Here is a 16,566-nt window from a genome sequence, read left to right as displayed (position 1 = left end):
TTGAAAATTGGGACTAGAAGCCTACTGTGGAAGGATCTTTTGTGAACTAGAGTATGTGACTAATCTGCACATCTCTTTCCTTAACCATTCCAGATAACAGAGTTTTCTGGACTTCTGGAGAATAAGATTATTATTCTCAAGGAGAGATGGTCACCTCAGGAAAATTTGGACTATTGAAAAAGAAAGGTAGTAAATACAACACAATTTTTCCTGTTAAACATTTTGCATATAAACGAAATACAGGGTGGGCTTTAGAAATATTTTGATATGAAAGTAGCACTTCAAGAGATTTTTGGTTTTGCATCTTGCTCTAGAGCTCTGTACAAGGAAAATTCTCTATCCCTGCAATTTCACAAAAATGATTAGGTATTGCGTTTGGAAGTACTTATTATCAATAAGGCGCCTCCCCACCTTTGGGGACTTCTTGCAGGTTGTTGGAAAAAAGCTAAAAAGAGCACCTCAAAATATCCTCAGTGGCTTTTTTGAAGAAATTTGGAAGGCTTGGAGCCTGCTCATGGAACAGTTTTGAGGTGGAGGCAGGCAGGAAAACACTGAGTTTGAGTAACAAAGAAGCGAGAGAATATTAACCTTTGACAGCTCCGTAACTACTCTCACCCCACTCTCGAAAAACAAAACAAAACACATACAGGAATATAACAAGGAATGTGAAGTCAGTGGGGAGAGGAGAGGGAAGCAGACAGCTGGAAAGTTACTGCAGCAAGTAGAAAGAGAAACCCAAATTGTGAACATTAAAAACGATTCGTAAATCTCTCCCCTCTGCCTTCTGAATAAAACCATATCCTGCCTGGAGACACTAGCCTCCTCTAAGACTTCAGTAATTCGTCCTGATGCACGCAGTACCAGTCCAATCCATTTTCTAGTTTGCAGAGGAAAATCCGGTCCGGCGTTTATTTTTAGCAGCGCTTCCCTGTGACCGAATGCTACAGCTCCTCAGCTGGGATAACTGAGGACCCTATTGGGGAGCGAAGCGAAGGGGGCGGGGGAGCGGGAGGCGGTGAAAAGGGGAGGGGGGACGCCCTGCGCATGCGTGCCAGCGCCCATGCAAATCTGCTGTACATCCAGAGAGCAAAGTGGGATGATCTGTCACTACACCTGCAGCACCACGCTCGGAGGACAGCTCCTGCCTGCAGCTTCCAGACCCAGGTAAAAAAAAAAAAAAAAAAAAAAAAAAAAAAAAAAAAATCTGAGCGGGCACTGTGCATGCATTTCAATATCAGATGCGCGTCGCAACGTATCCCCTGTAGAGGCAATCTGCTGCTGCTCCTAAGTGTCCTTTGGTGGCTGATTGCAGCTTCAAGGTTTAAGAAATCCCATCTTTCAGGAAACCTGAGGGGAAGGAAGGAAGTACGGGCGAAATCATCAGATTGGCTTCCCAGATTTGGGAATCTGAAGCGGGCCCACATCTTCCGGCCAACTTCCATTGAACTTCCCAGCACTCGAAAGGGACCGAAATGGAGAGCAAAGGTATGTGGTTGTGCCTATCGGGGGACTTCCCGCTGCATGTGCGTGTGGCCAAGGCAATCCTCGGCGAGGGGACTGCAGTGCTTGGGGAGCGAGCATCATACTAGGTCGATAGAGGAGGAGATGCTATGTCCATTGCAGCACTGGGGAAGTGTGGCAGGAAGGCGACTTCTTTTTAACTCCCACAGCTTGGAAGACAGTGTTTAATACTCCATCAGTTGCGTAGTGAAGTGTGATGAGTTTTTTGGGGGGAGGTGGGGGGAGTCCCCCCAAAATGGAGGAGGAGGAGGAGGTATGTGTTGGTAAAGCAATATCTTTTCTGTATAATGGATGGACTCAAATAAATCTATTTCATTTGCTTTAGAATTGCTGACAGGCACGTTTGTATCTGATATCCAATAATGCATTGCTAAAAAAAAAAATGTTTGAATTTCACCACCCCCACCTCATGAAGATGGTATTTCTGGGTGTGTATGACCACATCCTACTGCATTTTGAATATATATCAGCAGAGAAATTGGGTCTATTTGGAACAGCATGCGTTAGAACTGACCTCTAAGAAGAACAGTGTATGGGAGTACTGCTTGGCTTCCAAGCATAATGCATTTACTAGTTCTGGACATGTACATATTAATGTTGTCCTCATAAGCAAATCTGAATAATGTATGCATGCCAACTGATAAATGAACTGTAAAAATCAACTTCTGAATGGCATATTGAACACACATAAACACAACGACTATTCTAATCACAAGATTAGATATCTTTTGGATTTAACCCCATCTATGCAGGTCTGTTTCTCCTTCTCCTTAAAACGCCCACCAGGTTGTGAGAGCCTTGAGTGATATGGTGGTCAGATATCCAGGAGGCATACTGGATGTATTTAATTCTGGCGAAATCAGAAGAAATGATGTCAACTTTTATGAAACTATATTCATTACCCAGAACTCGGGAAGCTATATTTGAAACAAGATTTTATTTTTAAACCAGGAATGTCAGTCACTGTGGTAATGTACTTAGGATCAGGGAATGGTGGTGAGTTACCTATTTCTGGGCTGATTAATGAAACTGGAGTGTTGAATGATAGCAGTTCTATGTTCAATAAAGTATTTTAAGTATTTAATTGGTAGATTTAAAGTATTTGAACCTAGGCAAGCATTTATAGTATAAAAAGAGCTGAATCAACATGGATTAAGACTAGCTGGCAATTTTCAGTTCAGGCAGATTATTCTTATGATACATTGATGGGCATTTCCATGTCTGACAATGATGTACACATATGAGAGAATCCATGTCTATAAATATACTTGAGGCATATATTATTAACTCTATTATACTCCATTTTAAAATAAAAAGGCAGTTCTTAACACATAAAGTTTTGTAATATTCTAGTTGACTAAGTATTTCTGGGACATAAGGTTAACAACAGAAAAAGAGTATCATTTTACTATGAAACAGTTTTTCTTGCTTAGATGACACCTGGTATTTGGTCACTAAATTTAGTTATTTGACAAAGGTTCTTGGTAACAGTTTTGCCTCCAATGTGTATACTAATTCCTGTTCAATCATAAAAAGAGGCTATATCTCTCAGCAGTAATCTTTTATTTTCCTTCGTTGCCCATAAAACATGCTATGTGTCACTTAGTGTTCCAGGTGATTTAATGATCAGATTGCTAACAGTAGAGTTCTAGCTGTTCTTTCAGTCTTTTGAGTTCAGAAAGGAGAAAGAATCTCAGAAATATATCCGAAAAGAATCAGTTCAGAAGTTCTATGTCAATCCAGACAGCAATGATATAGTGAATCACAGCGCTGATCCAAAGGCAACGAAGACTTTTGCTGTAGGCCAACATTGTGGTCATTTTGCAGAGGTCTCATAATTGCCTCTGAAAAAAAAAACATGATGAAAGTCTTTATGCATGTGAGTTCCTGGACTTTCTTAATGAAGCTGTGTTAGCTGCTTGGCAATCAGATTAAAAATGGCTAATTACTTATACATTGGCCTCACTTTCTAAGTTGATGCAAATGGCACAGCTAACGATAGTAGCTAACTTGAAATTTTTATTCCAGCCAAAAAGAGTATATTAAGAGAAATGTGTATTTGTGCAATACTCTAATTGGTGCATCTTTCACGTTTTATGCTGCCGTGTACAAACTTCTTCCCCCAACAGATTCAAATCTAATTCTAGGAAGACATTCTCAAATGTATGTATATATAATACTTTTCTATTAGAAAGTCTTTAAAGATAGAGTCATATTGCATGACTTAGTTGAGGGTTCAAGAGTTCTCTATCCCATACCCCGTCTAATGGCCCATTTAATCTTGAATCCCATTGCCAACACTTGACAACCTTCACATTACCTCTAGCATTTGACAACCTTTCTTAGAGCATTTGTCCAGTGTCCAGAAAGTTGAACTTCAGCTATTTACAAATAAGATCAATTTATTTTTGCTTCCTTATTTACAACTTTGCATCACTCCCTGTCATACAGGGTAAAGAAGAGAGGAAAATACATCAGTTGACCTGAGGTTCAATTCATGATCTAATTTCAGCGATTTTTGTGCACCATGTACTTAACGTTGTCTCAAAGATTTGGGTTGGTACGCAGTCTGAGCAGCTCTGACGGAATTTGTGCCTTGTATATCTTAAGGGCTTGAGATTCTTAAATGAGTTAAAATGTTTAGTATTTAGATGAGTGGTTCACAAAGTTTGCTGCACACTAGAATCACCTGACATACTTTCTGAACATACTCATCCTGGGATGGCACCCCATACCAATGAAATTAGAATATTGGGGTGGAAGAAAAAAGCATATATGTTTCCTTTAGAGGTCCCTATGTACAGCAGTGTTTGAAAACCACTGATTTAGACTCTTGATAGTCAAAATGTGGTTTGCAGAACAAATTTTTTAGAACTGCAGAATCTCCATATTTACTCCAGGTCTATTGAGTCAGAATTAGAATTTTGACAAAGTACCTAGGTAATTTGTATGCACATTAATGTTTGAGAAGCATGATTTAAAGTGAGGAAACAGGCTTTTTCCTTCCTTTCCTCCTTCCTTCCTTCCTTTCTTCCTTCCTTCTTTCCCTCTTCCCTCCCTCCCTTTCCCTTCCTCCCTTTCTCCCTCTCTTTTCCCTTCCTCCCTTTCTTCCTTCCCCCTCCCTCCCTTCCTCTCCTCCCCTCCCTCCTTTCCTCTTCCCTCCTTTCTCCCCTATTCTCCCCTCCCCTTTCCTCTCCTCTCCTCTCCTCTCCTCTCCTCTCTCTCTCTCTCTCACACACACACACACTCTCACTTATATCACCACCTATATCACATTTTTCTTTGTCTAGATAGATTTCCAGCCTCAAGCTGGCATACTACCTATAGAAACACCTGTAGAGCTTTTCAAATGTAAAGATGCTTAGGCCATACCCCTAATAATGTGGGCTTAATTAGTTCTGGGGTGACATCTGGGCACAAGTATTTTTAAATGGCTCCCAAGTGATGCTAATGGATGGCCAGAGTTAACCACTGATGTAGGGCATTATTACTGGTGGTCCACAGACCAGCAGCATTTGCATCACCTGGGAGCTTGTTAGAAATGCAGAATCTCAGTCCCTACACCAGATCTACCAAATCAAATCTGGATTTTAACAAAATCTAATGGTCATTTCTATGCACCTTAACATTTAAGAAGCACTGGTGTAGATCTCAGGGAACTGATTGTACCTGAGAATGAATGACACCACTCCAGGCACCTCAGTAGAGAAGATTAGTTATTATCCATCTAATCAATATGAAGGCTCATGGATATGTGATCATGTTCTAGGTCTTCTGGTTGTTTTTGTAAACGACAAAAATGAAAAAGAAACTGCGTGCCTCATATTTAGATCAGAAAACAAACTTTTAAATACCCTTGCTGCTCATCCTCCAATCACTTACTTTCAACCCCCAATTATCCTTAAAAATTTATTCTCTACATTCATTTTAAGCTCCTGACAAAGTCTGCTGTTAACTCATGGTAATGTGATGATATTTGACTACTTAAATCAAGGCACTTCTAAACAGAGTGAATATAGCTTTATCCTTTTCTATTGTCATACCTCTCTGTTCAACCCTTTTGAGATTCCCATGACCTAAGTACTTGTTTGTCCCTCACATACTGCATTTCTTACAATCAACATTGTAATTTTTGTGCTTTTTATTTAAACAAATATTTATTGAGCATCTGATATGTACCCAATGTGCCTATTTCTGAGAATGTGAAAGAAAACTAAGATGCAATCTCTGAACTTGACAATTTCACTCTTCTATCTTCACTCATATTAACCTGCTCATGGGCAAAATCTGAGCCTTTAACATTCCAGCAACCACCTAGGTGTCCATCTCAGGTAGAACATTTTAGTTTGCATAGTAGGGACTCAGATTATATGCGTTGGATAGCCTTAATTAGTTTTTTAGGCCAACTTCATGGATCCAGAAGATTGTAAGTTGGAGAAGTGTGGGAAATTTAGCTACCAGGAGGGCTCCCAGAAACATCAGTGTGATTCCAGAACATGGAAGGGAGTAACTTGACCCACTCTCTTAAGAAAGACCTGCACATGTATTCCCAAGGAAGATTCAATTCTCTGTTCTAGATTTCATACCAGCCATCAGAGTTCAGCCAGGGCCATGAACCAACACAATTAAGGTATAGAACAGTCATTTATCTGAAGCCAGTATGATTTACTCTGCAGTGGAGAAAGGAAATGTCTATGCAATCATTAGTATATCAGAACTGGAAAGTGATTTTAAGAAGAGCTATTTTGTGGTTAAACAATAACAACAACAATAATGAAAGACTGAGCCAGTATAGTGAGATAAGTAAAATATAATTCAGTAAAATCATGATGTATAGTTACTGAGTGTAGGAAATACAGTTTCTTACTCCACCTCTCATGGTGTAAATTTGGACAAATCTTTTCCTCTTTGGGTCTCAAGATTCTTAAATATCAAAGGGGGTCCAGTTCATTTAATTTAAAATACTGAGTTGCCACATTGTTCCAGGCACATTATTAAATGCGGGGGCAGAGGTATAAATAGTTTATTGACTTGCCCTCTAAAAGCTTACAATGTAGGGATATATGAACAGGACCAAGAGCTGTTGATTTCTAACATTTTATGTGTCTTCTCCATTCATCTTTCAGAGTTCTAGTAGGTTATCTGGGAGGCTAGAATATAAAGTCTTACAGTGATTAATGAGCTCCAAAGAGGCACTTAACATTCCACAGCAATAATTCCTGCCTTTTGTTTTCCCTTTGGCTTATTTAAACAAAATTATTGTGTGGGAGACCATTTGAACTCAAGCTATATATCTACTATAAAAGCTATTCCGCCTAACTAGCTACCTGCCTAACCTGTTTCTTGCCTTAGGTTATTATGAGGCTTGTTAGCCTCAGTAATAGGTCTAGGGGAGGCCAACCTACTTGCCATTCCCTTATTCTTTTTCTTTTATGCTTTTAAGTTTTTGAAGTACCAACCTTATTAGGTATGGTGTTTTGTGCTACTGAGTGACCAGTAATGGTTTATTGCATCTGTTAATATTGGGTTTCCTGATTTGTCACATATTTACACCCATAAATAACATTCGTGAAACACTTTGTACTTTTTCAAAAGGCTTTTAATATATACAGTCTCCCTTAAAACCCTGTGATTGGGCATTTTAACTTTATTTTATAGATAACAAAACAAAGGATCATAAAGACTAAATGACTTAGGCAACTCATCTTACCTCTGTTTCTCTGCAAAATAAGAATTCTTATACCCATCGCAAGTGCCATACCATAATATCATGATTATGAAATAAAACTCATGCTAATAAAGTATTTGGAACTCTTTAGAATTATAATATGACTTTCATCATTTTTAGCTGTGTCTCTCTTTACACTAGACTGTGAGATCCTGGATGGTAGAAATTGGTCCTCTGCCATTTTTGTAGTTTTAGCAGCAAGTATACTGCATAGACACTCAATAAATCATCTTCATCAACTCCCACAAAAACTTCAATTTACCAAAAGGGATTTCTTTTGTGCTTATTCTACAGTTCTAATAGTAACTTCTCCAACACCTGAATTTGTCTCTACATCTTATGGGTTTGGGGATGGAGATATATTGAGTCAAGTATTATACCTTGGATGGGTTTAAAACATAAACTGTGTAAATTCTGGCCACTAACAATGGTCTCAATCAGGGGTACATCTCAGAACCACCGGACATCCTGTAATACCTGCAACTCAGATATTTAAGAAGCACTCAGGTGATGATGTATGTCCTCAATTATGAATCCACAGATAAGCTCCAAGATGGTTACTAGGAGACTATAACACATACATGTGTTCTTTATCAAGAGCACTATAGGACTCCTACTGCCTGGGCCTTGTCTTTTATTACCACCCTCTTTAGTGTTAAGAGAGTGTGTGTAGAAGAGAGATTTCATTTCTGTACTACAGACTTGGGATTGAAAATAGATATGCAAAATAGATGGCGAGAGTTTGAGGCTAAGATGACATGCCATTTTCCCCAGCATCTTCTTCCTCATCTCCTTATTAACATCCCTGCATGCAGAGCACGGTAGGATTTTTTTAGGATCTATGTCAATAGTTCTAATTTTAGCTTTCTCATCTCTCCAGTTACTTTTTGAAATAGTCCCTGTCTCCTTGTCTTTGGGAATGTGAGACTCCCACCCAGGGAGGCCGTGGTATTTAACTGCTGCGGTGCTGCTGATGGCACCTAGGCAGAAGTCCCAAAGGACACCTGTTGCCCCTTCACAGATCTTTTCTTTTTTCTTTAGCGCATACTCTGCCTGGCTTTTTACCTGAAACAAGCCCCATTACTAATGATTGAAAAAGCACACATAATTGATAGTGGGACTTTATGTGAAAGAAGTAAAGGGAAGCTGACATTCTGTGGTTAGGTTTTTGTTTGTTTCTTGTTTGTGGATTGGCCATTAGCCTGAGAAGCAGCCCAAAGGGACTAGACTGCAGAAAAAGAATCCAGAAACTTTCAGAGGCTGTTCAGAAGATAACTAAATGCACCAAAGAGTCCTTTAACAAGCAGGCAGGAAGAGGCAGCAATGCCAATCTCTCCCTACCTCATTCACTGCTACAGTTATCACCCACGTGAAACAATCAGGTTTTCCTCGAATCCTCCAGTACTGATAGCACTCTAACAAATTGAACAAACCTCAACACAGGTAATTTGGGAAATTTCTTTTCAGATACTTGGAAACTGAAAAATCTAGATATGCTTCCTGCTTCAAAATGTGTTGGGTTGTTTTTCTTTCTTTTTTTTTTTGCCCTTAGTTTCTTTCACATATTATAATAAATTGGGGTTACTCTATGAACAAGACTATTATATAAGATTTATTATATGATGATTCTAATTTTTTAAATCTGGAAAATTTAAAATTAGACTATTTACACATTTTATCTAGAGGCTTTTCCTTCATTTCAAAATATTTTCAACATTTCTAGCACTATTTAAAATTGAATTTGGTTTACTTCTTTCTTACTTCTGGGATTTAAGAGAGAAATATTTGCTATGTATCAAGATAAAGGTTTCCATGTAAATCACGCTTTATTTGCAAGCCTACAAATAATTTAACATGAGATGAAATGAGTACTTTTTTACTATGGGCTTTGATTTGCATCAGCATAAAAAACAAACGATTATGCAAATATAGCAAGACCCTCAATAACAATAACATAAACGTGAGGGAGACAACTAAAGCAATAGCACAGACCAATCAGTGCCAGTCTTTTAAAATAAGACCATTGGTTGATTGATTCAATAAGCGGTATTTCCTTAGAACCTGCTGTTTGTTAGCTGTTCTAAGGCTGAGCTTTTCTAACTGTAGTATGTACACTGGTGGGATTATGACATTGTATACTCTGGTGATACACTGAGGCATAAAATACACATGGTGCATGTTCCAATGAAATATAACTAATATTCTAATGTATTATTCTAACAGACTACTTAGATTATTCTAATCTAATCTATTAAATGCTAGAAGGTCTGAGATCAGGTTCTGGTTCCTCTATTTATTCCATGGATGAACCTCAATGTACTAAACCTCTCTCTCTCTCTCTTTTTTTTTTTTTAACTCGGTTTGTCCATTATTGATTTTTATTTTCTTGTTACAAAGAAATTGTTATTTTAAGCTTGTTTGTATTCTTTCTTGATCCTCTTTAGGCTTAACTTCTATAGAAAATAAACAGGGTGATCATAATTACCACATGAAATTTTAAGGACTCAGTTTGGGTTTGAGCTAGCTTTTTAATGCTGTGAATTGTGCAACTGAAGTTGTTGGATTTATAACTTTATTGAGCAATTAATTTGATTCTGAGTGAGAAAGCACTAAGAGGAAAAAAGTGCTATTTGGCTGAAGTTTGTATATGGCATGATTGTGACCACACAGGTCACAGGTATATGTCTAAATTGATGGATGGCTGCAGTGGCCCTGTGGAAAAGACCCTGTCTTGGGAATCCGGAGACCTGGATTTGAATCTAATTCCCGCCCATCTTCAGTTTGAGCTGGTGGCTTTCTTTCTATGGCCTTGTTCTTCATCTGCAAAACAAGAGTGGATTAGAGGCAAGATTCTTTTCACTTCTGGGATTGAAAGAACCAGCATTTGTGAAGTGTTTATATAGGAACTACAGTGGATACATTCTGTTTAAAGATTTATGATCAGCTGCTTGTTCTCTCCTATCTCTTTTGGCGAACTTGATGGCATTTTTGCTTAGCAGATTGTACATTATGTTTTTATAACGTCTTTTCTTCACCCTCATATGTGTCCTCTTTACAATTAAGATGAGTTTATTTATACAACAGTCATATGTGAAGTTGATTTGGTGGATATGGTTTTCTTCTCTCTGCCAGCCCTAACCAACACCTTCTTGCTAAAAAAAAGAAAGATTAACAGAATAATGACAAACAGTCCAAGGGCTGAGTGTTTTACTGACATTATTGATAGGAAGTCTGATTTTCTTTAGTTCTCAATCATTAGTAATATATTACTAAAAAACAATTGCACTCAATCCTTCATTGCCTTCAAACAATTTAAAAACCAATAACTATGTCTTCCAATGTTTGACTGGCTACTGATCATTTTAGATAGAAGAAGCATTTTCTACTACCAGATGAAAGCTATCCAAGGTCTAAGAGTTTCATGATTAATAAACTGAATTTCTTGATTATGCGAAGAATAAAAGAAAGGGAAATATCTAACAGCCATTAACATGTTTATGAACATGGGTTATAATCAGAAGTGTTTATGACATAATGGTAATTATAAAAATAGTACATGTGGATATATGCACTAATCATAATAATGTAAAATTTGGTCATTGGCAAATAGTAGATTGTATTATGCAAAAAGTGACAATATTTGGATAATGACAATTGAATTATGAGTGGAGTTTTATCCTTTATCAAATATTTTATTACAGTTTTTTCCCATAAAGCAGATTTTTTTTTCTATGCTTTATGGGGAAAAAAACTGTAATAGGTGTTGGGCTCAGTTATATACTTAAACAGATCCAGCTAAACTTAAAAAAGCTCTTTATTCTTCATGCTTTCATGCTTTATTCATGTCAAACATTGAAAGGACATTTGGAAAGATAACTGAGTCTTTTGAAATAATGATTTTGCAGCTTTTACTATGTTTAGGCACTGTACTTTACATATATTGACTCATTTAAGCCTCATAAAAACCCAATGAGGCAGGCACTATTGTCATCCCTATTTTAGGGATGAGAAAATCAGGCATAGAGATGTTAAGTAATTTGCCCAGGTCACACAGCTAGTAAGTTGCAGACTGACTTCAGAGTCTATGAGCTTAACCACTACTTAACACGTAAGGCATACTTTAGTATAGTCTTATAAGCCAATCAACCTTCCTTTGTTACTGAAAAACTAGTCCCACTGTGTATGTACAGATTTTATTAACCTTCAGAATACCCAATCTCTGCAGGCTTAGTCTCACTCAAGCCCTGGGCCAATGAGATACAGACTTGAGGAATCACTGGGCCTTCCTGCCTGTTATCAGGTGGGTTCAAGAAAGAACCCACTGCTCTTATGTGCCTTAAGTTGGCTTCCACCCCTAGGGGCTTAATTAAGCATCGGGTTGCAGCTTCTTTTTCTAACCCTCACATTGCATAACTGTTCTGTTTACCTGGACAGCTCAGTGGTGTGGTAGAAAGATCATAAGACTTGAAATCAAACACACAACTAACAACTTTTTAGTCTCTGTAACTTGGGTAAGATATATTTCTGTATCCTTGCTTCCTAATTTGTACAATGACTCTCTTTCTAGGTTAATGAGACAAACGAGGAAAATATATATAAAGAACCAAGCTTAAAATTAGTACTCAATAATTACAGCTGCTACTGTTGTTATTCTTGTTGTTAGCATTTGACCCTTAGGCTTACTACTTCCTCTGCTTCTATGAGGGGCTGGATTCTTTCCTTAAAATCCCTAAGATTCCTCTTCATCTTGCCTAGTTTTATTTCGCTCATTTTTATCTGTTTGGAACCATAGAATGCCATGCAGCTGTGGTATGCAGTTTAAAACAATGTAGTCAAGATATACTCGTTTTAAATTATGCAGTAAAAACTGAATGGCAGTGACATCAACTGATTCCTATACTGATTTTTTAAATCATAGTTTTACTATTTTGTTCCCATTATCTGGCTTACAATGAAGTCTAATTTCTTCAGAAGAAAGAACCTGACTGTTTTAACAGGGATGTTGACGTTGTTGGTTGGGTCCAGGAAACATTGCATTGTTTATGTCAGAAGAGTAAGGACAACTTTCTGACCAGTTTTCCAACTTAAGTGTGTACCAAAACACAGATCACTGGGCCCCACCCCTAGGGTTTCTGATTCAGTGAACCCAGCATGAGCCCGGGCTTGAGTTTACTTTTCTACAAGTTCCCAGAAGGTGCTGATGCTGCTAGTCTAGATCTTTGAGAAACCCTGGCGTAGACAATCTAGTCTAAGGCTCTCTTGCACTTGGGAATTCAATCTGGAAATAGATGTGTATTTTGCTGGTTATTCAGAAATATCAGAATAAGGGATCAGAGATAGCATTCTCATAAGGGAATTCCATAGCTTAAAAGAGTCGGTGATATCACATATAGACAATTAGCCCAGCATTACCCACAACCACACTGGTTAATTAATTAATGCAAGGATCCATGCTTGGACGTATCCATTTATCTGTGCCATGCACATTGCTTGTTACTGGGGCTAGACATGAAAAACCACGCAGTTACTGACCTCAAGAACACCTCACAAATTAGCTTTTGAAGATATGCATAAACAGAAACCTAGGAAGAACTGACAGCTGGCAATGCATGTGAAAATTTAGATTAAATTTACTTTTACCATCATATTGTCTGTGTGGATTGCTCTGGCTAGGTGTTATAGGCTAGGAACCAAGGACTAAGATAAGGTTTAAACTATCCCCTATTACACTAAATATCTAAATGTAATCTTTTGGGAATATAGAGAGGAATTTGACATCTAGGAAGGAGTTGGCATTTGAACTCACTCTTGCAGAAGGGATAAAATGAAAACATTGGAAAGTCATTCTAGGCTGATGAAATATTATATGCAAAGGTAGAGAGACATTGATATACATGTAGTAGCCAGGAAAAGATTAATGGATCCCTTAGTTCATTCATCCAGTGTCCATTTATTGTGCTGGACACTGTTTTAGGTGCTGAATGTAGTACTGACACTCTTTCCTCATGAATCATGTAGGGTTGGGACAGGACACAGTAGATGATGAATCATATAAGAAAGGAAGAAAGGTTGGAAGCAAATTGTGGAAGCCTGTTACAAATTATGTAACGTAGGTGATGATTTCATTTACATTTCAAAAACATTGACTACTGTAATCATCTTTAAAAAATTAGATTCCTAGGTCTTTTAGAATACAATTCTACTTACAAAGCTTTAATTATTCACTAGCTTTTCAAGAACACATCTACTGTGCAAAGCAAGGCATACGTACAAGCACACTGTCAGGGCCAGAAGAAATACTGTGACCCAGTATTTCACTCTGATTTTTGCCAGTCTCTACTGCTAACACACTTCTCTTACTTAATGGAACAATGAGTTTCATTTCTGTTCACTTTTGGCTCTCAACTCTCTAAAATTCTAGCGTTGAAACCTATAGACTAGTATTCTAGGGTAAAGGTCCTTTTGAAAATAACCTTTTGAAAAGCGTCAAGCTTAAAAATTATTTCCTTAAGATCTATAAATTATTAAGACTCAGAATTATAACAGAGTAAAAACTACGCAAGTACTAATATATATGCATTTTGCAACTGTGTTATATGAATTTTCTCAAACTCGCTTATGCTTAAATATATGAAGACTCACGTCAGAAATATGTTTGTCTCCAAACTCACCCATCGCTCTTTCAAAGGTATATTTTTGATATTATGATGACCCTTCTTTAGAGAAGACAGAGTTCTAAAAGAACAGTTTCTGAATCCAATTCTGGTCTTGATTTTTGTCTTCCTAATTCCTAGCCAAAGACATTGGGCAAGGGTCCTAATCTCCATAATCCTGGATTTCCTTATGTATATAATGGAGATAATAATAGTAGCTATTTATAGAGTTGTTTTGACTATTAAATAAGTATTTACTACACTACCTGGCATATAATAAGCATTTAATAAAATATAGATATTATTATTTTAAGTATCTCAAAACTGCTCTGGTACAAAATCATCACCATGGGGTTTTGCTGAGTCTGATGGATTAGAGTTTGCTTAATTGTTTAAATGAAATTCAAGCACTACACTTCCAATGTGTGCCTTTAGTTGTAGCTCAGTGTAGTGCTGTAAAGTATGGCAGCTCCACAAAGATTTTACTTTTGAATCAAACACTTAAAACTGCTCCAGGAAGACACATCATACCAAACTGCATCATCGTGATCAATGGTTGAAGTCTAGAAAGCACCTTGTATAGGGAAGGTCTCAGCTTGATTTGTAAAAGATTTATGAACAAGATTTTGAAGATGAAGCTCAGCAGATGATTTTCATCTAATAACCATAAGGTGTGGTTAGACAGATGGCAACGACAGCCTTGTCTTGTCTCTGAGCAATCTCTTTTAATCTCAACTGACCCCAATGAGTCGTGTCTTAGGAAAGATGGGAGGATGTTGGGGAACACGCTGCAATCTCCTGTGATACTCAATTCCATCAGAAATGCTTTTAGAGCAAAAGCAGTATAAAAACAATCTCTCATGCATAAAATTTGAGATGATTTCTTCTTTCTTTTTCTGTTTTTACTTGCTATTTTTGTCACAGTTATAGAAAGTATATTGTGAAATATAGTACTTTCTTGTCCTCTCTCCCATTTTTTCCTCTACAATCGCTTTCGACTCTTGTTGATGTTTACCTTCATATGCTAAACAATATTCTCTTCTTACTACCTCTTAATTTCTCAGCGTCCCACCAAGGAAATAGCTTTCAAGTCTCTCCCTTTATCACATTCTTACCACAACATGCTTCCTTTCCATCTCATCATCTTTCCAAGGCTGTTACATTGTTATTTTTGTTAGATCAGTATTTAGTAGTTGCATGATTATGATTATGTAAATACTTTTATGACTAAGACAAATTAAACTATGATTACTCCTCCTTTTGTCATAAGATTTTTTTTTCCTGTGGTTGATAACTGTCTTGTTTTTATGTGCCCAGTTTTCTATATACTTTGTACTATATTTAACTCCAAGTCCCTGCCAGTTATCTGAATCGCATCTCAAGACACTCAGATGCACAGATATTCTATCAATTTCATTGTGAAGTAATATCCCTCAGAACCTGATGACTGGGTGCTATGTGCACCCTTTTTCTGTGCATTGCTTTGGTCCCAGGGTCTCTTTTTCCATCACCCTAGAAAATTTTTGCAGGTCTCTGCTTGGATCTCTTGTTATCCTGCATCCTCTGTATTATTCTTTCTTAGTTCACTCTCTTATTTTGGTGGAATACATTCTCCAACAGCTTCCTAAAAAAACGATACACAGTAAAATTTCTGAGCCTTTTCATATCGGAAAATATCTTCATTTTTCCTCATATTTGAACAATCATGTGGTTAGGTATAGAATTCTAGATTTAAAATAATTTTTCTTCAGAACTTAAATTACACCATTACAACAACTTTTTTTCTGCCAGTTTCGTTGTTCTGGTCTGATGTCATTCTAACATTCTGATTTCTTATTTTTTGTACATGCTTGATATCTTTTTCTCTGAAAACTTTTAGTGTCTATTCTTTTTTCTGTGTTTTGAAAATTGATAGTAATTTGCCTTCTTATAGTTTCATTTTCACTCATTATGCTGTGTATTTACTGTGGAAACCCTTTAATTCTAGAAATTTTTTCTTTAATTCTTTAATCTCTAGAAAATTGAAAATAATTTAGTTTTTGAAAATATTTTCTTAATGATCTCCTACTCTCTTTTTTTTGTTATTGTTGTTTTGTTCTGGTATTCTGGAAATCTTACTTAATTGTTTATATTTTGGATTATTTTTCATAGGTTTCTATTTTTCATATGTTTTATTTCCTATTCTCTACCTCTTTTGTCTTTTCTCTGTTTTCTAGATTATGGGCTCAAGTTTATCTTTTAATCTTTTTCTTAGATGTTTTCTTTAATTTCTGGTATCAGATTTTTAATTTCCAAGAGGCTTATTTGTCGGTTTTCTTTAATTGTTCAGTTTTATATTATGCTGTCTTATTTCACAGATGCAATATTTTCTAATACTTTGCTGAGAATATTTATGATTTACATTTTTAAAGAAGTTTTAATCTCCCTCCATAACCTCTGTTTCCAGTAAGCTTTTTGTTTATTTTCATTTCTATCTTTCATGTTAGAGATTTCCTGAAGATATTTTTATATTTGGTTACCTGTTCATATTTAAAAGTGGGTGTAGGGGGCTAAAAAGGTGACTGGAAGCTTTGTGTTCATGAGTGGGGCTTGTTGTCAATGATCTTAGTTGTAGAGTGATGTTGGTGGGCTTTTCACTATGGAGCTCCTGAGGTCCATATCTTT

The 16,566-nt window shown here is 36.9% G+C and overlaps 1 protein-coding gene across 1 annotated transcript in view; it reads left to right on the top strand.

Moving 5' to 3' along the window:
- The first annotated feature begins 1,049 nt into the window (after positions 1-1,049).
- FGF12 (fibroblast growth factor 12) overlaps positions 1,050-16,566 on the top strand; it is a 592,491-nt gene continuing 576,974 nt past the window's right edge. The window contains exons 1-2 of the mRNA XM_054482314.2: positions 1,050-1,164; positions 1,343-1,485. Coding sequence (XP_054338289.1) covers positions 1,473-1,485 — 13 coding nt within the window. The 5' untranslated portion in view covers positions 1,050-1,164; positions 1,343-1,472. The remainder of the gene's footprint in view (positions 1,165-1,342; positions 1,486-16,566) is intronic.

Source organism: Pongo pygmaeus, chromosome 2, assembly GCF_028885625.2.
Source record: "Pongo pygmaeus isolate AG05252 chromosome 2, NHGRI_mPonPyg2-v2.0_pri, whole genome shotgun sequence".
Classification (NCBI taxonomy): domain Eukaryota; kingdom Metazoa; phylum Chordata; class Mammalia; order Primates; family Hominidae; genus Pongo; species Pongo pygmaeus.
This window is presented reverse-complemented; position numbering and strand designations above follow the sequence as displayed.